Source organism: Carcharodon carcharias, chromosome 22, assembly GCF_017639515.1.
Source record: "Carcharodon carcharias isolate sCarCar2 chromosome 22, sCarCar2.pri, whole genome shotgun sequence".
Lineage (NCBI taxonomy): Eukaryota > Metazoa > Chordata > Chondrichthyes > Lamniformes > Lamnidae > Carcharodon > Carcharodon carcharias.
This window is the reverse complement of record NC_054488.1, coordinates 62,900,498-62,925,250: the sequence shown is the minus strand read 5'-3', so window position 1 is coordinate 62,925,250 and position 24,753 is coordinate 62,900,498. Positions and strand designations below refer to the sequence as shown.

At 45.9% G+C, this 24,753-nt stretch overlaps 1 protein-coding gene across 1 annotated transcript in view; it reads right to left on the bottom strand.

The window, feature by feature from the left end:
• The window catches only part of LOC121293687 (carbonic anhydrase-related protein 10), a 468,778-nt gene extending 446,199 nt beyond the window's left edge, over positions 1-22,579 (bottom strand). The window contains exon 1 of the mRNA XM_041216856.1: positions 21,946-22,579. Within this exon, the coding sequence (XP_041072790.1) occupies positions 21,946-22,006 (61 nt within the window). The 5' untranslated portion in view covers positions 22,007-22,579. The remainder of the gene's footprint in view (positions 1-21,945) is intronic.
• Between the last annotated feature and the right edge of the window lie 2,174 nt (positions 22,580-24,753).

Sequence of the window (24,753 nt, the reverse complement as noted above, 5' to 3'; positions counted from 1 at the left end):
CCAATCACAGGAAGGAAGCTGCTGGAAGCTGTGTTTACACAAAGTAGATGGCTCAATCCTGTTAGGATTCCTGATTGTGCAGTGCAGGTGTAATAGGCAAGGGAGCGGTAAAAGTGTTGGAAACTCTCAAACACCTGTAGCAGAAAGACGGATTACTATCCCAGGTGCAGAAATTAATTGAAATTTGAATGTATTCCACTATATTCCCCAGTGCTAACATCCCATAATAATGAAATACTAACACACAGGAACAGCAGGAGGCCATTCAGCCCCTTGTGTTAGCTTCCCCATTTAATAAAGTCAATGCTGGCCTTAACTCCTTTGCCTCTGTGCTGCATGTATCTACTTAACAACAACAGTACTTTATATTTTATTCTTTCATGGGATGTGGACATCACTGGCAAGGCCCATATTTGTTGCCCATCCCTAATTGCCCTTGAACTAGTGGCTTGCTGGACTATTTCACAAGGTATTAAGAGTCAACCACATTGCTGTGGGTCTGCAGTCACATGTGGGCCAGACCAGGTAAGGACAGCAGGTTTCCTTCCCCAAAGGACATTAGTGAACCAGGTCACCATTGCCAAAGAAAACTTCAATTCCAGATTTTATTAATTGAACTTAAATTCCACCAGCTGCCCTAGTGGATTTGAACCCATGCTTTCTGGGCATTAGCCTAGGCCTTGGGACTACTAGTTTAGTGATATTACCCCTGCGCCATCGAAACCTCAAAGTACATCCGCTTGGTGAAGTGATATCAGGGGAATAGAACCAGGCTCTATATAAATACAGCCAGAGTATTTTGAAGTCTCTTTGGGAATCTAAGCCCTCGTCTTTCATATGTCCCTGACCATAAAGACCTACAGCATCTCCTTTCCTATTTGCCCTTAGCTGAACACTCTGTGCCCTTCATTCACGACCACCTTCTGGGTTTCGTTATGTTCCTGATGTTCTTACCACATTGCAATTCCCCCACTGTCACAACAGGTTCAAGTTCAAAGAGCCTTTTTCAAATACCTGCCATTCATGTGCACATATATTACACAGTTTCCTCCCTGCAGTTCTGGCTTCAATATTCTGCCCAGTGCTGGATGCTGGATCCAGCATTTCTGTGAATTTCTGTGTTCCTGACCTCCTGCCGGTTAGTGTCCAATCTCCAATCAGTCTCCTGTAGGATCCAATTATCTCTCTGCCCTGTTCCCTGATATCACCTTCACTCTGGGGTCAATAATGCAGGAAAGCAAATGTTGACAGGAATATTACTCACCCACCTGGGATCAATAAGGGTTGCAAGATCTCTTTGGTAACAAAAGAAAAAATCATCTGCTTAACAATTTAGATTGTTAAAGTGAAACAACAAGGCTGGGGAAGATTGCTAAAGACAAGTCTGCAAGACATCTTGGCAATCGTTCACCATCTTCAGAAGTTTCAACGTTGTCGGAATAAGGTCATAAGAAATAGGAGCTGGAATAGGCCATTCAGCCCCTGCTCCACCATTTGATAACATCATGGTTGATCTGGTTGTGGTCTCAGCTCCATTTTCCTGCCTGCCCCCCATAACCCTTAACCCCCTTGTCGCTCAAAAATCTGTCTAACTCAGCCTTGACTATATTCAGCCTCCTCTGCTGTCTCGGGTAGCAAATTCCACACACTAACGCCTCTGAGAGAAAAAATTCCTCCTCATCCCAGTCTTAAATGGGGGACCCCTTATCCTGAAACTGTGCCGTCTGGTTCTAGATTCCTCCACAGGGGGGAACATCCTCTCAGTATCCATCCTATCAAGCCCCCTCAGAACCTTATATGTTTCAATTAGATCAGCTCTCACTCTTCTAAGTGCCAATGAGTAGAGGCCCAACCTACTCAACCCTTCCTCATAGAACAATCACCTCATCCCAGGAATCAGCCAAGTGGACCTTCTCTGAACTGTACAATGCAAGCATATCCCTTCTTAAGTAAGGGGAACATATTACAGAGAACGCACAGCACAGGAAGAGGCTAATGGAGCTCAGTGGGTTGCGTTCTCACCCCTTGAGTCAGAGGCTGTGGGATCAAGTTGCACCTCAGAGACTTTCAGTTCAAAACAGTCGAGTGCAGTACTGAAGGTGTGCTGGTGTGCTGTCCCTTCAGATGTTAAACCAAAACTCTGCCTGTTCTTTGGGGAGGGTGGGGGATGTAAAAGTTCCCAGGCACAGCTTTACACAAGAGCAGAGGACATTCTCCACTGGGCCAATGTTTATGCTTTAACCAACATCTCTAAAAAGATTATCTGGTCATTATTGCACTGTTGTTTGTGGGATCTTGCTGTGTGTAAATTGGCCGCTGTGTTTCTTACATTAATACAGCGACTGCACTTCAAAAAGTGAATGTATTATGGTTTAGAGATGCAAATGCTTTTCTAAATGGTCCATGTTGGTATTTATGTTGCACATGAGGCTTCTCTCACCCTATCAGCACATATCCTTCCAATTCTTTCTCCCTGGTGTGTTTATCCGGCTTCCGTATGTTCTGACAGTGGCTGAATACTCTAGTCCTGCTTCACTCTCCTGGGTTATCAGATTACATTTACCCTTCACTGTGTTACTGTTACTCCGGCCTGTGTGTTATCCTTGGCCTGACAGCGTCCAATCTGCACTCATGGACTTTCCCCACTCTCACATTTCTTTCATGTTGCAGATGAAGTGAGCACACTTCAGATAAAAAGGGGAAAACATTCCAGATGTTTCTCACCTGAAATTCTAAAGACAAAACACTGGAGTTGGTCGGTTGTCATTGGGGCGGGGTAGTGAATGGTTCATATTGTAGGAAGGAACTTTCGAGGGAAAAAGGAAGTTCTGATAAAGGGAAATTTCCTGCCTTGATAATATCACATTTCCAGCCACAGTTTGCCTAACTGAGGAATTTCGCGGACATGGAGAGACTGGGGCTTTTCTCCTTGCAGCAGAGAGATGGTTAACGGGAGAGTTAATAGAGGGGTTCAAAATATTGAAGGGATTTTTTTTCTGTAGATAGCAATTGCTGCTAAATTGATTGTTAGTTTTAAATCTGCAAAAAAATCTAGTGGGGTAATGTGACATGGCTTTCTTCCTAACACGTTGAGTTAAGACCTGGAGCGCGCTGGAAGCAGACGCAATAACAATTTTCAAATGGCAACTGGATAAATACTTGAAAATGATTGCAGGTTTATGGAGAAAGAGAAGGGGAGTGGAATTAATTGGATAACTCTTTCAAAGAGACAGCACAGCCATGATGGGCCAAATAGCCTCCTCTGTGCTGTGAGACCCTCTGATTCTCTGTATATAGACTTGAAAAGAAGAAATTTTAAGGATTACGGGGAAAGAGTGGGGGAGTGGGACAAACTGGGTAACTCCTTCAAAGAGTCAACATGGGTATCCTCCTCTGTGCATAGAGAGCAAGATATGGAGCTAGACTTGAAGGGAGAGTCTGAGGGGATAGAATGGGATTTGACAACTCCTAGAGGCTGGAACTGGTCATGTGGACTGCAAATCCATCGACAGTGCTATCAAGCGGCACTTGCTCAGCAATAAACTGCTCACTGACACCTACTTTGGATTCCGCCAGGGCCACTCAGCTCCTGACCTCATTACAGCCTTGGTTCAAACATGGACAAAAGAGCTGAACTCCCGAGGTGAGGGAAGAGTGACTGCCCTTGACATCAAGGCAGTATTTGACTGAGTGTGGCATCAAGGAGCCCCAGCAAAACTGGAGTCAATGGGAATCGGGGGAAAACTCTCTGCTGGTTGGAGGCATACCCAGCACAAAGGAAGATGGTTGTGGTTGTTGGAGGTCAGTCATCTCTGCTCCAGGACATCACTGCAGGAGTTCCTCAGGGTAGTGTCCTAGGCCCAACCACCTTCAGCTGTTTCATCAATGACTTGTAGCAGTGTGTGTGCCATCTACAAGATGCACTGCAGGTATTCACCAAGGCTCCTTCTACAGCACCTTCCAAACCCACGACCACTGCCATCTAAAAGGACAAGGGCAGTAGATACATGGGAACACCATCAACTGGAAGTTCCCTTCCAAGCCACTCACCATCCTGACTTGGAACTATATCGCCGTTCCTTCACTGTCACTGGGTCAAAATCCTGGAACTCCCCACTAACAGCGCTGTGGGTGTACCTACACCCAGATGGACTGCAGTGGTTCAAGAAGGCAGCTCACCCACCACCTTCTCAAGGGCAACTAGGGATGGGCAATAAATGTTGGCCTAGCCAGTGATGCCCACATCCCATGAATGAATTTAAAAAAGGGTGTCCTGGGTACAGTTTCTATTCCGTTATATAACATACTGGAGTGAAAGCCCTTAGTTAATGAATTTTGATAATTAGAATTCATTTACATTTCCCAAGTTGGGCTAATTAGCAGAAGAGAAAACTCTTTCCAATGCTTAATAAACCTCCAGGAAGGACATAGTCAATGCGCTAAACTGAATAATAAACAATATTAATTATCCTCATTTTTATTCAAACATATGAATAATTAGAATTGCCCATTTGCCATAAATCTTACAAGTTTCAAAAGCTGGAGGTTATGTTGTGTTGAGTTTTGACATCGGAGATTATCAATTCTTGTTTTGAAATTAAATTAATTTCAAGATCAATTTTCTCTTAAAATTCAGAAAGCAACAAGTCTGACACTGCAACATACGGCCACAATAATATTACAGTATTTAATGATCAGAATGATTCCTGAATGGAGGGGGGAAGGAACATTTGGTTGTGGAAGGAAAGTGAGTTGGAAATCTAGGCTGGCACCCTGAGCGCTGAGGGCAGGCGAGACGTGAAACCGAGACCCTGTCTGCCCTCTCGGGTGGATGTAAAAGATCCCATGGCCAGTGTTTCAAAGAAGAGCAGAGAGCTCACCTCTGTGTCCTGGGCCAACATTCATCCCTCTATCAACATTCATCAATAGAGATGAATTGGTCATTTATCATACAGCCGTTTGTGGGATCTTGCTGTGCGCAACTTAGCTGCCACTTTTTCTACGTTAAAAATACTTCATTGGCTGTGAACTTGATTTTTTCTTTCCTCTTCCATCAGTAATGGAGTTGATCTTCACTGGCTCCTGGTTAAACCACGCTGTCATTTTAGAATTCTCATCCTAGTTTTTAAATCCCTCCATGGCCTCACCATTCCCTATCATCCCCTCCACCCAATAACCCTCCAAGATCTCTGAACTCTTCTAATTCTGATCCTTTGAGCATTCCCAATCTTAATCATTGCGCCATCAGTGGGAGTACTTTCAGCTGCTTGGGCGCTGAGCTCTGGAATTTCCTTCCTGCATCTCTCCGCTTCTCTACCTTGCTTTCCTCCTTTAAGATGCTCCTTAAAACCGACCCCTTTGACCAAGCTTTTGGTCACCTGACTAAATATCTTCTCCTAATGTGGCTCAGTGTCAAATTTTTATTTCTTAATTCCCCTGTGAAGCATTTTGGAACGTTTTGCAATGTTAATGACGCTATATCAATCCAATTTTTTCATTGCTGTTGTTGAGATCTGACAGTGAAATTCCATGTTTTTCATTAGCTAAGTGTATCAAGGACACAGAGCAAAGGCAGAAAAATAGACTGAAGGCGCAGAACAGCAAAGAGCTGATTGAATAGTGGAACAGGATCGAACGAAAGGCTGAATGGCCTCCTCCTGCCTGTTCCATTCAAAGATAAAGGAGTTGAAGGAGTGAGGGTGGAGACATTGAAAGGTCAAGGTGGGAACTGATGGTTCTGAGACAAATGTGGAGAAACCACAGTGACAATTTCCACACACACACAAACACTTTAAACAGGTCAATCCTTCCAGCAGGATAGTCAAGATTAATTTCACACTAAAGTATCACACTTGTGTCTCTCTGTAAGTCACTGGGTAACACCATAGATGTTGTGATTATTTTAATCTTACGCGTCCAATGGGAAACTGACAAATCGGATTGGCCACTAATTTAAATTGGCCAATTAACTCTCGCCATCTATTAACCTGTCTGATATATACCTGCCAATTAACTTTCACTGTCTATTAACCTGTCTGATATATACCTGCCAATTAACTCTTACTGTCTATTAACCTGTCTGATATATATTCGCCAATTAACTCTCACTGTCTATTAACCTGTCTGATATATATTCGCCAATTAACTCTCACTGTCTATTAACCTGTCTGATATATACCCGCCAATTAACTCTCGCTGTCAATTAACCTGTTTGATATATACTTGCCAATTAACTGTCGCCATGTATTACCCATCTGTTATATACCAGCCTGATTTAGACACCCAATTTTTTCAACCAGTCCTAAATCTCCTTACTCAGTGTCAAATTCAATTTGATGATGCTTCTGTGGTGTACCTGGTGATGTTTTACTACCATTAAAGGCACTATATCAATGCATGTTGTTGTTATTGACACAGTCCCTCATCATCCCTACTCCTCTTTGACCACCCTTTTATTATTTATGTACCTGTAGAAGACTTTGGGATTCCCATTTATGTTAACTGCCAGCCTCTTTTCATACTCCCTCTTGTTTCTTTTATTTGCTTTTTAACCTTCCCTCTGAACCTTTTATTTTCAGCCTGGCTCTCGGTTGTATTTTCTACTTGACATCTGTCGTAAGCACACTTTTTCTTCTTTATCTTAATTTCTATCTCCTTTGTCATCTAGGGACCTCTATGTTTGTTTGCCACACCTTTCCCTTTCAAGGGAATGTACCTTAATACACAAAGCCTTTTATAAATGTCGAGGAGTTTTAAAGAGGCAACATTATATCAAAATTACTCTTTAATAAAAAAGTAGGGCAACTCCCATTTTTCTCCATAATTAACAATCCACTGACAAACACCACCTTCCAGCGTTCACACATTTCAAAGTCTCACATTCTGCTAACGAGCTGCTAATTACAGGGAGCGAAACATGCATCACTGTGTTGCACATTGAATTAAATCATTGCTTGCATCTCAAATTTGCTGTTGTGTATTAATCCACTCTGGGTTTTATATCTGACACTAACACCTGACCTATACCTAAGCCTCCGGACAGCAATTGCCAGGTAGGCCAAATGGAGCTGTTCTCAGCAGGAGATGGTGTGAGACCTCTGCTCTCCCCTCTCGTACAGAATCTAAATGAGTGCAGCAGCAGAATCCTCAGTGGAGTGCCCTTCTGCTGCTGAAGAAATGACCACAAAATGTCCTCTTGCTGCATTTTAATCATTTATACCATCATCATTTTCCCATTGAGATAAAGAAAACTTATAAAACTTCAAAAAATCAGTGCAATCTCGGAATGGACAGTGAAATGTATATTTCACAGCAGCAGCAGCTCTGCAGATTCCCAGGTTTAAGTTCAATGTCATTTTGGATCCTGCCTTCAATTCTCAGGGTGGAGTTCATCTCCTGTCCAATCAACTGAGGGAGTGTTCTGCCCAATACCACCCTGACCCAGTCTAGCAGTCTCACCCATGCCCCTCCATGTCAAAAGCTGTCAACTAAAGAAAGGATTTGGCTGAGCTGTGATGCCCCCGATTGCTGAACAGTCTGCATACGCTTACAATCAAGGATCACCCACAAAAGTGGCCACGCAAACCAGATAATCAGAGGACCAATGGGCCCCATGGATTCATTGTCTCTGTTAAGCATCTTTTGGGGTAATTTCTCCTTGACAAAACCCTCACACCTCATAGTTCCTGTAAAATTCCAATCATAACCATGACCATTATCGCCGTTCCTCGCCTGTCGCTGGGTCAAAATCCTGGGAACTCCTTCCCTAACAGCACTGTGGGTGTACCTACACCACATGGACTGCAGTGGCTCAAGAAGGCATCCAGCAATTGGTGTCTGGAGATTTAGGTATGGCATGCATGAGATGTTTAATAACACTGTCAGTGGGAAGGAAGATTGAAGAAGGAACTTTGGAAAATATGTTATACTGTTTGGGGGGGTGGTGGGGGGAAGAGTGGGGGGGATGGGATAGTTAGTAACTCAGGACCAGTGCGGGCATGATCCTGAGTTTTGACCATAGTGTTGACAATAAACAGGATGATGAGAAAAAGGTTGCAGCAGAGAATTTGGATGTTGGATTGAGAAAGAGAGAGAGATCATCTGTGAGACGAGAGTAAGTAGATGAAAGGCATCTGAGGCATATTTGCTGTCAGGCTTGTATCTCCAAAATCAACCAGCTGGCTGAAGAAAAGGAAGTTCAGTGTGCCAGGTCACAATAAACAAGGTTTTATTTTTTATTTGTACATGGGATGCGGGTGTCATTGGCTGGGCCAGCATTTATCATAGTAAAGGATCCTCTAGGGAAGAGTGAGCATAGCATGCTAGAGTTTCAAGTTCAGTTTGAGAATGAGAAATTTGAGTCCCGCACTAATATTCTAGAGTTAAACAAAGGTAACTACATAGGCATGAGGGCAGATTTGGCCCTAGTGGACTGGGCAGGATGACTACAAGTCATCTTGGGTGTCCTCGTGATGAACAGTGGCAGATATTTAAGGAGATATTCAATTCCTCCCAAGTAAAATATATCCCAATGAGGAAGAAAGATGGTAAGAGGGGGAAAAGCATCCATGGCTAAGCAAGGACGTTAAAGATAACATAAAGGCAACAACTAAGGCATACCAAATTGCAAAGGTCAGTGGCAGGCTGGAAGACTGGGAAATTTTTAAAGATCAATAAAGGGTTACTAAAAAAAATAGTAAAAAGAGCAAAGGTGAATTATGAAAGAAAACTAGTGCAAAATGTAAAAACTGATAGCAAAAGCTTTTACAAGTATATAAAAGAAAAGAGAGTAGCTAAAGTGAATGTTTGTCCCTTGGAGGATGAGACTGGGGAGTTAATAGTGGGGAACACAGAAATGGCAGAGATGCTTAATCAATATTTTGCCTCAGTTTTCACGGTGGAGGACACTAGTGCCACCCCAATTGTAACAGGTAGTGCAGAGGATATAGAGAAGGAGGAACTTAGAACACTCACCAACACTAGAGAAAAAGTACTGAGCAAACTACTGGGATTAAAGGGTGACAAGTCCCCAGGACCTGATGGCCTACATCCCAGGGTCTTAAAGCGGAGATAGTGGATGCATTGTCTATAATATTCCAAAATTCCCTGGGTTCTGGAAAGGTTCCAGTGGATTGGAAAATTGTTAATATAATACCCTTATTCAAAAAGCGGGGGAGGCAGAAAGTAGGAAACTTTAGACCAGTTAGTTTAATATCTGTCGTTGGGAAATTGTTGGAATCCATTATTAAGGAAGTAGTAATGGGGCATTTGGAAAGTCAAAATGCAATCCATCAGAGTCAGCATGGTTTTATGAAGAGTAAATTGTGTTTGACTAATTTGCTAGAGTTCTTTGAAGGTGTAACAAGCAAAATGGATAATGGGATCCTGTAGATGTAGTATATCTGGACTTCCAGAAGGCCTTTGATAAGGTGCTGCGCAAAAGATTAATACACAAGATAAGGTCACATGGAGTTTGGGGTAATATATTAGCTTGGATAGAGGATCGGCTAACCAACAGAAAGCAGAGAGCCAGGATAAATGGGTCTTTTTCTGGATGGCAAGGTGTAACTAGTGGGGTATCACAGGGTTCAGTCCTTGGGCCCCAGCTATTTACAATCTATATTAATGACTTGGATTCAGGGATAGAAGGTACTATAGCTAAATTTGCAGATGACACCAAAATAGGTGGGGAAGTAAGTTGCAATGAAGAAATAAGAAATTTACAAATGGATATGGACAGGTTAGATGAATAGGCCAAAATGTGGCAGATGGAGTTTAACATGGATAAGTGTGAGGTTATCCATTTTGGTCGAAAGAATAAAAAGGCGACTTATTATTTAAATGGGGAGAAACTTCAGAATGCTTCAGTGCAGAGGGATCTGGGTGTCTTCGTGCATGAATCGCTGAAAGCTAGTATGCAGGTACAGCAGGTAATAAGGAAGGCCAATGGAATTTTGGCATTTATTGCTAAAGGAATAGAGTATAAAAATAGAGAAGTATTGTTGCAACTGTATAAGGCATTGGTGAGACCGCACCTGGAGTACTGGGCACAGTTTTGGTCCCCTTACTTGAGGAAGGATGTAGCTGCACTGGAGGCGGTTCAGAGGAGGTTCACTGGATTGATTCCAGAGATGTGGGGCTTGTCTTGTGAGGAGAGATTGAGCAGTTTAAGCCTATACTGGCTAGAGTTTAGAAGGATGAGAGGAGATCTAATTGAGGTATATAAGATGCTAAAGGGGATAGACAAAGTAGACGTGGAGCAGATGTTTCCCCTTGTGGGACATTCTAGAATGAGAGGCCATAGTTTTAGGCTAAGGGGAGGTAGATTTAAATCAGAGATGAGGAGGAATTACTTTTCTCAAAGGGTCGTGAATCTTTGGAATTCACTGCCTCAGACTGCAGTGGATGCCGGGACACTGAATAAATTTAAGGAGGAGATAGACAGATTTTTAATTAGTAACGGGTTGAAAGGTTATGGGGAGAGGGCGGGAAATTGGAGTTGAAGCCGAAATGAGATCAGCCATGATCGTATTGATGGCGGGGCAGGCTCGAGGGGCTGAATTGTCTACTCCTGCTCCTAGTTCTTATGTTCTTATTGCCCATCCTGAATTGCCCTTGGGAAGGTAGTGGTGAGATATAAGGACAGGTGAGGTTGGAGGTCAGTTTTAAGAAGCGCCTCAAAGGAGGAAAGAGAGATGGAGCAGGGGAGAGGCTTAGGGAGGGAGGAAGGGAATTGCAGAGCTTTGAGCCTAGGCAGCTGAAAGCAGAGCCATCAATGGTGGAGTGATTAAAATCAGGACTGAGGCCAGAATTAGAGAATGAGATGCGCACAGAGGTCACACAGCATTGTGAATCTGGAGGAGATTACAGAGATAGTGAGGGCAAGATTTCCCTACTTTTACACTCCATCCCCCTTGCAATAAAGGCCAACTTCCATTTGCCTTCCTAATTACTTGCTGTAGCTGCATGCTAACTTTGCATGATTCATGTACAAGGACACCCAGATCCCTCTGTACCACAGCATCCTTTAGCCTCTCTCCATTTAAATAATATCTATTTTTCTATTCTTCCTGCCAAGATGGACAACCCCATTTTCACACATCATACTTCATCTGGCAACATTTTGCCCATTCACTTACCCTATCTACATCCCTTTGCAGACTCTTTGTATCCTCCTCACTACCTATGTTTGTATCTTCAGCAAATTTGCCTACAATATAATTGGTCCCTTCATCCAAGTCATTAATATAGAACTGTAAATAGTTGAGGCACCAGCACCAAATTATATTCATTATAGTTCACCAAGCTGAAAATGACCCATCTATCCTGACTGATTCCTGCTCACTAGCCAGCCCTGTATCCGTGCCAGTATATCATCCCCAAACACCATGAGCTCCTATCTTGTGCAGTAAGCATTTGTGGCAAATTGAATATTCAGTTCCCAGTCATGGTCACTTTGCAACCATGGGTTGGGTTTTCCGGCCTTGCACTCTGCTGGGATCGCCTGGTCCCACTGAACGTCAATAGACTCTTGACTGGGCCTTTGAGTCTCCCAGGGCGGATCCCTCCACAATGGGGCTGGAAACTCCCGGCCCATGCCTCTGTAATGGCTATATCATATTCATTTATTATCATTTGTTCTATCAATTGACCCATCTTGTTACGAATGCTATGTGCATTCAAGTAAAGAGCCTTTAATTCTTTCCTTTTATCATTTATTCCTACCCTAACCTTTTTGCTGGCACATTCTAATCACACCCTGGTTATCATTCCCTCTGATGCCACCCTGTATTATTGCCTTGTTCGTTCTCATTAGCTTTCTAAATCTGTCTGCACATGAACCCTTCCCCACCCACCCCACTATTTGGTTTAAAGCCCCCTCTACAGCCCTAGTTATAGGGTTCGCTAGGACACTGGTCCCAGTGCTGCTCAAGTGAAGCACTTCCCAATGGTACAGCTCCCTCTTTCCCTAGTACTGGTGCCAGTGCCCCATGAATCAAAACCCATTTCTCCAACAACAGTCTGAGCCATGCATTCAACTCTAATCTTATTTACCTTATGCCAATTTGCTTATGGTTCAGGAAATAATCCAGAGATTATCACCTTTGTGGTTCTGCTTTATAATTCAGTCCCTAGCTGCTCATTCTTCATCAGCAGAACCTTTTTCTTAGTCCTACCTATGTCGTTGGTACCCATGTGGACAACAATAACTGGATTCTTCCCCTCCCTATGCAAGTTCCTCTCTAGCCCTGAGGAGATGTGCTTAACCCTGGCACCAAGCAGGCAACACAGCCTTCGGAACTCACATTCATGGCTGCAGAGAACAGTATCTATCCCTCTAATTATACTTACTGTCCCCTACTATAACCACATTCCTTTTTGCTTCCCTCGCTCGATTGGCCCCCTGCACCATGATGCTGTGGTCAGTTTGCTCATCCTTTCTGTAGTCCCTGTTCTAGTCCACACAAGCTGCAAGAACATTAAACCTCTTGAATGATTACAAGGGCCCAGACTCCTCCATTGCTACCTTCTAGATTCTCCATACCTGCCACACTCACAGTCACACCATCCTGTCCCTGATCACTAAATCTGAAGTACCTAGCCTAAGCGATATGGCTTCCTCCTGGAACAAAGTGTCCAGGGCTCCAGCTGAAGCCCCTTGAGGCGCAGATACTTGCTGCAGATGTGGCTGCTGTGGGTCACGCAGTGTCCACCAGATACTTGCTGCAGATGTGGCTGCTGCGGGTCACGCAGTGTCCACCAGCCCCCACATGCTGCAGATGTGGCTGCTGTGGGTCACACAGTGTCCACCAGCCCCCACATGCTGCAGATGTGGCTGCTGTGGGTCACACTGTCCACCAGTTTCCCACATGCTGCAGCTGCAACACATCACCTGCCCTGTTATATTTGTTGCATCACATGCCAAATAACAGCTACTGTAGCAGGTCCTCTTTTCACAAGTTAAAGAAAGCACCTAATCTCAAGGAGGACAGAGAAAACTTTTTAAGGACACTCTGAAGGCCTCATTGAAAAGGGGACGGATTGACATTGGTCGTTGGGAGGAACTTGCTACAAATCTTGTCATATGACAGGGCCTCATCCACCAAGGCACATCACAGTTGGAAACTGACTGCATAAACTCCGCTGTGGACAAGTGACAAGAGCAGAAAGAGAGAGGGAGCAGAACTCAAGCTCGAGAACCTCCCTTCCTCAGGGCAACTCTTGTTCTCACTGCTTAATGACCTGAGGGCAGACACATCATGAAGCCTGGCGGGCATCATCCTTTCGAGGGATTGATGATGAGGACATTCTTTAGTTGGTGCTTCAAGTATAGAAATGTTACTCAACATTCATTTGTAGTCATGTTAAGTAGTTTAGTTAGCTAAGCTATAAATTTAATGCGGTACTTATATCACCATGGGTACGAGTTAAACCCCAGTTCAGTGTAAAAGACAAGCCATAAAATATCACCAATCAATCACTTGCTTGTTTACCTAACTAATGCCCCTGGACTTCAGCTCTCAGGTCTCTCTGTGCCACCCGCCCTCTCCCAGGCCACTGTTTCTTCTATAAAAGACCAGAGCAACACTTCTTTCCTCACTCAGCGAATTTCCAAGTTCAGTACCCTGTCAAGGTGGTACCTGTTGGGCTGGTCTCCCATTGTTCACTGTGTGACTGAGTGAGCGAAATCCTTCTGCATCTATACAACGACCCAGGTCAGGCCCCACTGACTCAGAAAGCAGTCCGAACTTGCCACCTAATTAACTAACTCTGCAGCTGCCACGAGCAGCCAACTTGTTTACCAGGGGCTAACACCCAAAAGAAATTGCAATTTAAAGTTAAAGTTAAAAGCAAAATTCAACACTTGACTAGGTTCTACAAAGAGACAAATCCTTAAAACACCTAGGATTCCTTCGCTCACCAAATTCCTGAGCTATATACTCTGCCCAATCTGTGCTCCATCGAGCTAGCCTTCATGTTACTGAGGACTCCCTCTACCCTGGTCACCGTATAGGAACATCTGCCACAATGAAGGCATGTGCCTGGCCGTTGGGTGAGGTTAAAATCCCAGTGGAAAGGGTCCACTTCTGGGAACTACCAGCTTCACCCCGTGCATTGCAGAGTTGCCAACTCTGGTTGGGCAAAGTCCTAGAGGCTGAATCACATGACCTCCTGCTTTCAGCTGCCCCTCCCCCAAGCTGCAACCATTGGTCACCTGACCCATCAATCCTCACAACACAGCATCTCCAAAAGCCAGTCAGAAGGCAAGCACTCTTCATTCCCTGATTGGATAGTTTTTGACTGAAGGGTTTGCTCCCCCCCCCCCCCTTCTTCAACAATATTTTTTGCAGCTGATAAACAGAAGGATTCGATGTAAAAGTAATAGATGAATATATTCCTGGAGAATCCAGGCCAATCCTGGAGGCTTGGCAACTCCTAGTAGGACTCCACCCAAGCCTTTGGAGAGAGGAAGGGGATGTTGAAACTGCTGTGGCCCCATCTACCCTCTCAGGTTGTGATTAACGACCCCCTGACATCATTTAGATGTGAAGCAGGTGAATTGTCCCCCGGCGTCCTGACCAACATTCATCCCTGAACCAACACCACTAAAACAGATGTATCTGCACATTATTACATTGCTGTTTGTGGGATCTTGCTGTGTGTAAATTGACTGTCATGTTTGCTGCATCAAAAAGTGACTTCCAAAAGTCTGTCACTGGCTGTAAAGCACTGAGGGACACCACGAGGTCATGCAAGGTGCTAGAGAAATGCAAGTCTTTTGTTCCATTTATTCATTGAGAATCACAAGATCATAGAATGGTTACAGCCCAGAAGGAGGCCATTTGGCCTAACATGTCCATGCCAGTTCTCTACAAGACCAACTCGGTTGGTGCCACTACCCCCACTTCCGCCATTTCCCCATAGTCCTGCAAATGTTTTCCCTTTGGGGAGGGAGGGGTTAATCTCATTGCCTTGATTCTTAACCCTTGAACCTAAGAGGGAGGATTCTGTGATGTGGAATAATCTCGTTAATAAATTATGATTCGTCCCAGCATTGACACTTGACATTTTCACAAATATGGTGAGAAAATGAGGCAGAGATCAGTTCTCTGTGACAACAGATGGAGACAATGGTTCCCTGATCACACGCTCCCAGAGCAGCAATTCCACTCTGTTCCTGCCCTTTCTTCCATTGCAATATGAAACCCTTAATTATTATATAAGGGAGGAAGGAGAGGAGGAGAAAGAATCCCTTTGATTAATAAAATGTGGGTGAGAAAAACCAATGCACATTTTTAAAAATCATGCTTTATATAAGAACAAGCTGAATACTGACAGGAGTCAGTGATAGTTGAACTCTGCATTAAAGGCTGATAATGGGAATTAGAGCATCTGGTAGGAGTAGGGGGTGTGGTTGCATAGGAACAGGAGGAGGCTATTCAGCCCCTCATACCTGAGCCAGCTCTTCGGTAGAGCTATCCAATCAGATCCACTCCTCTATCCTTTCCCCGCAAACACTTTTCCCCTTCAAGTATTTATCCAACTCCATTTTGAGTGTTACTATTGAATCTGCTTCTACCGCCCTTTCAGGCAGCGCACTCCAGATCGTAATTCAGTGCGTTTAAAAAAAAAACCTCAGGGTTCTTTTGCCGATGATCTTAAACCTGGATCCTCTGGTTAGTGACCCTTCAGAGAGTGGAAGAAGCTGCCAGGCATTACGATCTAACCCCTTAATTTTAAGGTTGTGACTTGTTGGTCTGGAGTCCATCTCAGCAGAAACCAGTTTCTATATCAACTCCTGGATGTTCCCAACAGTTGGCAGAAGTTAGTAGATAGTGATGGGGGGAATATAGGGGTACAGTAAGAACTTATTGAAGGGGAATGAATTACTTAAAATCTCCAAGCACATTAACAGTTAAAGATTACCAGATGAACTTGCACAGCCTTAGGGCCTGCAAACAACAGAAAGGCCTTGGGAGCCGGACTGGAGTCAGGGGATGGCAAAAACAACTAAGTGTGCTCTTCAACAGATAGGGGAAGAACAGATGGTCCTAGTTTAGGTAGGAGGGAAGGTCGCTACCTGGGTGAAAAAATAAGGACATACGATGCATGTACCTGTTACCAGAGATATCTGTTTAATGTAAAGCTATATGTTGATGAGATTGGAATCTGGAAACTGTTCTTGTACGTGACCAAAAATGTAGAAATATGTTGAACACTTGTAATTTAGCAAAGTGCTATCTCAAGCTACATTGAGATGGTTCTCCCCTTGTAATCGCTCGAATAAACGATCGTGACCTGTACCTGAGACTCCTGTGGTCCGTTTGTCAAAGTGACCACAACAATAGTAAATTAGTATATAGGAGACAAATGTATCAATCACTGCTTCGCCCCCAATGGGAGTACAATGCTCACTTTGAGTACCATGCTATAGGAAGGATATGACAGGCATGGATGGGAAGGATGTGGAGGAGATTTACATGAATGCTATCAGAGAGATGAGTGATTGGAGAAGCTCGGGATTGTGATTGTTCACATTTGATCAAAGAAGGTTAAGAGGAAATTTAATAGAGGCGTTCAAAGCCATGAAGGGTTTTAATTGAATAAAGAAGCAAAAGTAAGTTCAGTGGCATTGGAATTGGTAAACAGAGGGCACAGATTTAAGAGAATTGGAAAATGAGCCAGTTGGCAATTGAGGACGTGTTTACATAGGAAGGTGCCGTGATCTGGAAATCACTACCTGAAAGGAAAGTGGAAGCAAATTAAACAGTAACTTTTAAAGAGAATTGGTTAAACACTTGAAAAAGTAAACGATTACAAGGTTATGGGAAAAGAGTGAGAAGTGGGATAAGTTGGTTAGGATTTTCAGAGAACTAGCATTGGAACAATGGGCAGAATTCGCAGATTCATTCTGTGGATACCAACTGCTGGAAGTAACAAGGAGTTACTGAAACACACCATTATTTTAATCACTGATTAGCGTAAGTTACCAAAATAAATTGTTATATTAATCACTGGTTAGTGTGAGTTACTGAAACTAATTATTATTTTAATCATGAGTTACTGAAATAAATTATATTAATCACCAGTAAAAGTGTGTTTCTGTGATGCATTAATATATTAATCACTAGTTAGAGTGAGGTTACTGAAATAAATTGCTATAATCATCACTAGTTAGTGTGAGTTGCTGGAAGACATTATTTTAGTATTTGGAATGAAGTACTGAAAGTCATCTCTCATTGGCTGAGGCATTACCATGGAGAAAGCGACAGGGAACTTTTGGCTCCCAAGTTCTGTACTACCCAGCAAATGTTAATGTTACATTAGTTAGTGGTTAGAATGAATGACTGAAAGACATTATCCTATTAATCATTGATTAGGGTGGGGGTTGGGTGGGTGGGGGAGACTGATAACTATGATCACATGTCCACGAGAGTTACTGATAAAAATTGTTGTATTAATCACTAGCTGGACTAAATTATCAAAATACATTGTTACATTAACCATTGGTTAGGGTGAATTACTGAAATACATGATTCTATTAATCACATTATTCACTGGTTAGCATTGGTTACAAAAATCCAAATTATGTTAATCACTGTTTACAACAGGTTACTGCAGTATATTATTACACTAACCACTGGTTAGAGTTACTGAAATGCATTATTACATTAATTATTGGTTAAAGTGAATTATTGAAATAGATTAATATATTTATTACTCGTTAGAGTGAAGAGTTTCTCAAATACAGTATTATATTAATCATTGATTAGAATGCATCACTGAAATAAATTATTTAATCATTAGGTAGTCTGAGTTGCTGAAATACATAATTATGTTAATCACTGGTTAGAGTGAATTTCTGAAATAAATCATGGTATTCATCACTGGTTAGTTTAAGGTGTTATTGTAATACATCCATTTTAATCACTCGGAGTGTGTTAGTGAAATAAATCATTATATCAATCACTGTTCAGTGTCAGTTACTGAAATATATATTAGTCACTGGTTAGAGAGAGTAATTGATTTAAATTATTGTATTCATCTCTGGTTAGGGTGAATTGCTGATTTAAATGAGCATATTCGTCACTAATTACTAAAGTACATGTTTGTCGAGTTGCTGGTTTGATTGATTACGTGTTACTGGAAGACTGCAATGAGATTCAAGGGAGCGGGGCCAAAACATTAAGAATTTAATCCTTCAGCCACATTAATGTGTTCAGGCTTTTTCGTGTTTTCGGAATGAGTGTGTTGGGATTTTCCGGTCAATTTACTGAGGGATCGATTGATGTCTGTTTGAAGCGGTCATGTGTCACTCCAGGACAGTCATTGCTGCCTCCTCTTGGCCTGGGATCTTCTCACACTCTCGCCCATGATTAACAAATGTTTTCTTCATCGCTACAAAGTGGAATCTTCCCAGCTTCTTTTTTTTTGGGGGGGGGGGGGGCGGGGTGGTGACGTTGGGTGTTGTTCGACTTTACTGAGGGAGGTGTCAATATTTTGGGGCAATGCGAATTTTGTGTTGATGGTGAGAAGTGATGTGGTCAATAATGTGGAAGGTTCTGGGCAGTGGGTTGATGCCGGATCTCTAAGTGGGTCGAGTTTCTCTCTGTGATCACAGGGGAACATCTGAACTGAGGAAGGCTGAATGAACAAGGCGAGATGTTGATAGTCTTCCTACAATCACCAACAGCTGTAGTTCAACAGCCCCCCCAACCCCTCACTTTCCCCCTCTCGCTCTCCCTGTCTATTTGTCTCCAGACCTCTCCACAAGACAACTAGTCATTGGAAATAGAATATTGCAGGGCGGCTTATAAATCTAATTCATAGGAATTGGTGTTTCAACTCGTGGGCATTAACGATTTAAAAAAAAATGTTCCGGTTGTCAATCTTTTAAACAGACTCAGCTCCTGATGCAAGTGATCAATTAAAAAAAAACTGGTGCAGTTTTATCCAAGACATTCAAATATGTTTAGAATGATTTAAAGGGGTGTTAGAGGGTGTGGAGAAAGTGGCAGAAATTAAATAGTGAACTGATCAGAGGAGGGATTGTTTCGCCTGCTTCACACACTCTCTCACTCACACTCAGTCACTTATACTCAGTCACTTACTCACACACTCAGTCACTTACTCACACACTCAGTCACTCACATACTCAGTCACTTACTCTCACACACTCAATCACTCACATACTCAGTCACTCACATACTCAGTCACACACACTCAGTCACTCGCACGCACAGTCACTCGCACACACTCTCACACACATTCTCAATCACACTCACGTTCACACACATGCTTACACTCACATTCACATACATCCGCAAGCACACACTTGCACACAGGCATATACACTAACACACACATGCACACACTCACATTTACTTACAGGGACGCACACATGTATAGACACTAACACACACACCCTCACTCAGAATCATATTCACATCCATAGACTCAGACTACTCCACTGACACGCACATCTGCACAGACATGTACACTAACAGATATACCGTCCGTACATACACTCAGGCACAGATTCAAACACACAGACACACACCCTCATACAGATACATGTACACACGCTCACACACACACACACGAGTATATCTGGGCTGTATTTTGGAAATGGAATAATCTCTGCCACAGGTTTGGGAGGCGGTTTCTGCGGCACGATTTCTCTGCTGGGATTGATGTGCCAGATCGAACAGGCTGGGAGAAGAAACGAAATCTTGTCCTCGGAATGATTTGATCTGGGCTTTTAATCCCAGGAGTGGGAAGAATGTTGTGCATTAACTGGCCGCCCATTTAAACGATCTGTTTTCAGTTTCTCCTGATCACCCCTTCCCAATCCCCAGTCCCCTCCCAATCAGCCCCCTGATACCCCCATCAGCCCCCTGTCCCTCTCCCCATCAGCCCCCTGTCCCTCTCCCAATCAGCCCCCTGATACCCCTCCCATCAGCCCCCTGAACCCCCCATCAGCACCCGGAGCCCCCCCATCAGCCCACTGAACCCATCAGTCCCCTGAACCCCTCATCAGCCCCTGATACACGCATCAGCCCCCTGAACCCCCCCCATCAGCCCCCTGAACCCTCCATCAGCCCCCTGAACACATCAGCCCCCGATCCCTCCATCAGCCCCCTGATCCCCCCATCAGCGCCCTGAACCCTCCCCATCAGCCCCCTGATCCCCCCATCAGCCCCCGATCCCCCCATCAGACCCTTGAGACCCCCCATCAGCCCCCTGAACCCTCTCCATCAGCCCCCTGAACCCCCCATCAGCCCCCTGATACCCCAACAGCCCCTGATACCCCCCATCAGTCCCCTGAACCCCCCACCAGCCCCCTGATACCCATCAGCCTCCTGATACCCCCCATCAGCCCCCGATACCCTATAAGCCCCCTGAACCCCCCATTAGCCCCCTGAACCCCCCCATCAGCCCCCTGAACTTCCCATCAGCCCCCTGAACCCCCCATCAGTCCCCTGAACCCTCCCCATCAGCCCCCTGATACCACAACAGCCCCCGATACCCCCCATCAGCCCCCTGAACCCCCATCAGCCCTGAATCCCCCATCAGCCCACTGATACCCCCATCAGACGCCTGAACCCCTCCATCAGCCCCCTGAACCCCCATCAGCCCCCGATACCCATCAGCCTCCTGATACCCCCATCAGCCCCCGATACCCTATAAGCCCCCTGAACCCCCCCATCAGCCCCCTGAACCCCCCATCACCCCCCTGATAGCCCCATCAGCTCCTGATACCCCCCATCAGCCCCCTGAAACCCCCATCAGCCCCCTGAACCCTCCCCATCAGCCCCCTGAAACCGCCCATCAGCCCCCTGAACCCTCCCCATCAGCCCCCTGAAACCGCCCATCAGCCCCCGATACCCTATAAGCCCCCTGAATCACCCCATCAGCCCCCTGAACACCCCATCAGCCCCCTGATACCCATCAGCCTCCTGATACCGTCTATCAGCCCCCTGAGCCCTCCCCATCAGCCCCCTGAACCCCCCATCAGCCCCCTGATACCCCAACAGCCCCTGATACCCCCCATCAGCCCCCTGAACCCCCCACCAGCCCCCGATACCCATCAGCCTCCTGATACTCCTCATCAGCCCCCTGCACCCCCTATCAGCCCCCTGAACCCTCCCCATCAGCCCCCTGAACCCCCCCATCAGCCCCCTGATACCCCAACAGCCCCGATACCCCCCATCAGCCCCCTGAACCCCCATCAGCCCCTGAACCCCCCATCATCCCCCTGACACCCCCATCAGCCCCCGATACCCCCCATCAGCCCCCTGATACCCCCATCAGCCCCCTGAACCCTCCCCATCAGCCCCCTGACACCCCCATCAGCCCCCTGATACCCCCCCCCCCCCCGCAACCTTTAATGACTCAGAAAGCAACAGTGTGGGAGAGGGATGGGGTGGAATGGATGGAGAGGGGGGAGAGATGAGTGAGGGATGAGGGAGGGATGGAGAGAGATGGGGAGAGATGGAGGGGGGGAGAGATGAGTGAGGGATGAGGGAGGGATGGAGAGAGATGGGGAGAGATGGAGGGGGGGAGAGATGAGTGAGGGATGAGGGAGGGATGGAGAGAGATGGGGAGAGATGGAGAGGGGGGAGAGATGAGTGAGGGATGAGGGAATACCTTCAGATCATCTGGATTAAAACAGATTACTTCATCCAGTGTTAGTCCTGATAAAAATGGGAGCTAAACCCGACACCACTGGAAGCGATTTCCCCCAACAATATTTTAAAGGATAGAAAACTACATCTCAAATCTCACAAATAAACCTGATCCAATCTGGACTCGGTTTAGTCCGGATTGGGATTGTGTTAATTGGTCAATCCTGGGTAACTTTTGCTTTTCATTAAACCCCAGAACAGTTTCTAAAAAAACATCAGAGACATTAAGAACAGGGACAGTCTGAAAGCTTCTTACCTGAAATACAGACAAAAAAATTAGCTTGGAGAATAAATAATAATTCCCAAATTATCTCCATCCTCTGCGGATTCTGAAGATTTGAATTGAAGATCTTATCTTACTCCTTTTATATATAGATTCAAATATTTAATCCTAGTTCATCACGATAGCTTGCAGAGTAGAGGGAGAGACCGAAGGAGCTTCTCAGGAACGCACAAAAACCGCAGCACAATGAGGGTTTACAGTCCCAAATCTTTGGAGAGAAAGCTGGAGAGTGTATTCGGGCTACTTCCCTTATCCAAGCAGCATTGTAATGTCATGGTGGGGATGCAGAGACGGGACTCGAACCCGCGGTACCGACCAGCCTTCGCCTTGTGAGCACTGCGGCGTCCGACACACACGATGTGCGAATCAGGAAAGAGGAGGAAAAATAAAATATCCCAACAACATTCCACCGATAAACTTCTGCTGGTTCCACCGGCGCCCGCGGTCGCTGGAAGTTCCCCTGCAAAAAATGACTGATTCCCCCTCCCCCAGGCGGCGTCTGTCCCTGTTCATTCACCTCCCAACATCCCGGGATTCCTGCAATCGAGGGGGTGGGGGTATCGGAGAGAGAGAGAGAGAGAGACAGGGAATCAGAGAGAGGCAGAGAGAGGGGGAGTCAGAGTGAGAGAGGAAGAGTGGGAGAGAGAGTCAGGGAGTCAGAGGGCAAGAGTCTCAGAAAGAGAGAGAGAGAGAGTCAGGGAGTCAGAGGGCAAGAGTCTCAGAAAGAGAGAGAGAGAGAGAGAGTCAGGGAGAGGGAGAGAGAGAGAGAGGCAGTGAGAGGGTCAGAGTCAGAGAGAGGGAAGGAGTCGGAGAGCAAGAGTCAGAGAGAGAATCAGAGAGAGAGAGAGACAGTAGTACCCAAGCAAACAGACAGAAAGTGAGAATGAATATCGACTCAGCACACAGCACCTGGAACCTCAGCATCTGCACCAACATCAATCCCATCCCTAAACCCTAAACCCCAAATCCCTAAACCCCATCCCTAATCGCAAACTCTATCCCCTGAGCAGCTCCCTCAACATTCAAATTCACACACAGACTCATTCAAACATTAACACACATTCCCTTACTCACTAACACTCACACTCAGACACATTCTCACTCACAGTCTCTCATTCACACTCACTCCTGTCACTCACCCTCTCTCACTCATTCTCACTCACACTTACACTCACTCACCCTCTCTCCCACTCACCCTGTTGGACACAGTGAGATTGGAGTTCAGGCTGACTGGGCTGAGGGAGGTTTGCTGGAAACGAGCTGCAGGTGTCGTTATTACTTCAGTAACACCAGGTCCAATCTGAAGCAGCAACTCCCGGATCGATCCGACTGGAACATGAAACCGGATCACCAGTCCCAAACATTCATTCCGGAGGCGAGACAGCATTCAAAATCAAATTCAACTTCAAAATCAAATTCAACTTCAAAATCAAATTCAACTTCAAAATCAAATTAAACTTCAAAATCAAATTCAACTTCACCGTAAAGGGAAACACCAGCGGCAGCCGGGGAGAGGGAGGAGCAGAGAATTTAACCCAAATACACATCACACCACCCCCCCCCCCCACATCCCCCACACACACCCTCCCCACACACCCCCACACACAGACCCTCCTCACACACCCTCACACACACACCCCACCCAAACCCCCTCCTCACACACACATCACACCCCCACCCCACACACCCCCACACACACCCCCTCCTCACACACACATCACACCCCCACCCCACACACCCCCACACACACCCCCTCCACACACACACATCACACCCCCACCCCACACACCCCCACACACACCCCCTCCACACACACATCACACAGACCCTCCCCACACACCCCCCAACCCCACCACACACACAACCCCCACCCTACACACTCCCCTCCCCACACCCACCCCCACACACATGCCACACACAACCCTTCCACACACCCCCACCCCCACCTCAAACACCCCCACACACACACCCTCCCCACTCCCACACACACCCACACCCCCCACACACACACCCTCCCCACACCCCCCCACACACGCCCCACCCACACCCCCTCCTCACACACACACCACACCCCTCCCACACACACCCCCTTCCCACACACCCCCACCCTCTCCCCACACACACACCCCACAACCCCCACCCCACACCCCCCACACACACCCCCACACACACATCACACCCCTCCCACACACACACCCCTACCCCACACACCCCACACTCACCCCCACACACACATCACACCCCTCCCACACACTACACACCCCTACCCCACACACCCCCACCCCTTACCCCACACACCCCACACACACTCCACCCACACCCCCCACACCCACCCCCACACACACATTACAACCCTCCCCACACACCCCCACCCCCTCCCCACACACTCCCACCCCCTGTCCACACACACACACCCCCGCACCCACCCCCATACACGCACCCCACACAACCCACACACTCATATCCCACATCCCCCCACACACACTCCACCCCCACATACACAACACACCATGCACACACAAACACTTCGACACACACACCCACACCCTCCACCCCTCCACATACACACCCCACAACCCCCACACACACCCCACATCCCCCCCACACAGACCCCACCCCACACACACACACACACCACCCCCCACGTACACTCCCCACCCAACACATGCACACACACAACACCCACAAACACACCCCACACCCCCTCACACACACACCCACACCCTCCACCTCTCCACATACACACCCCACAACCCCCACACACACCCCACATCCCCCCCA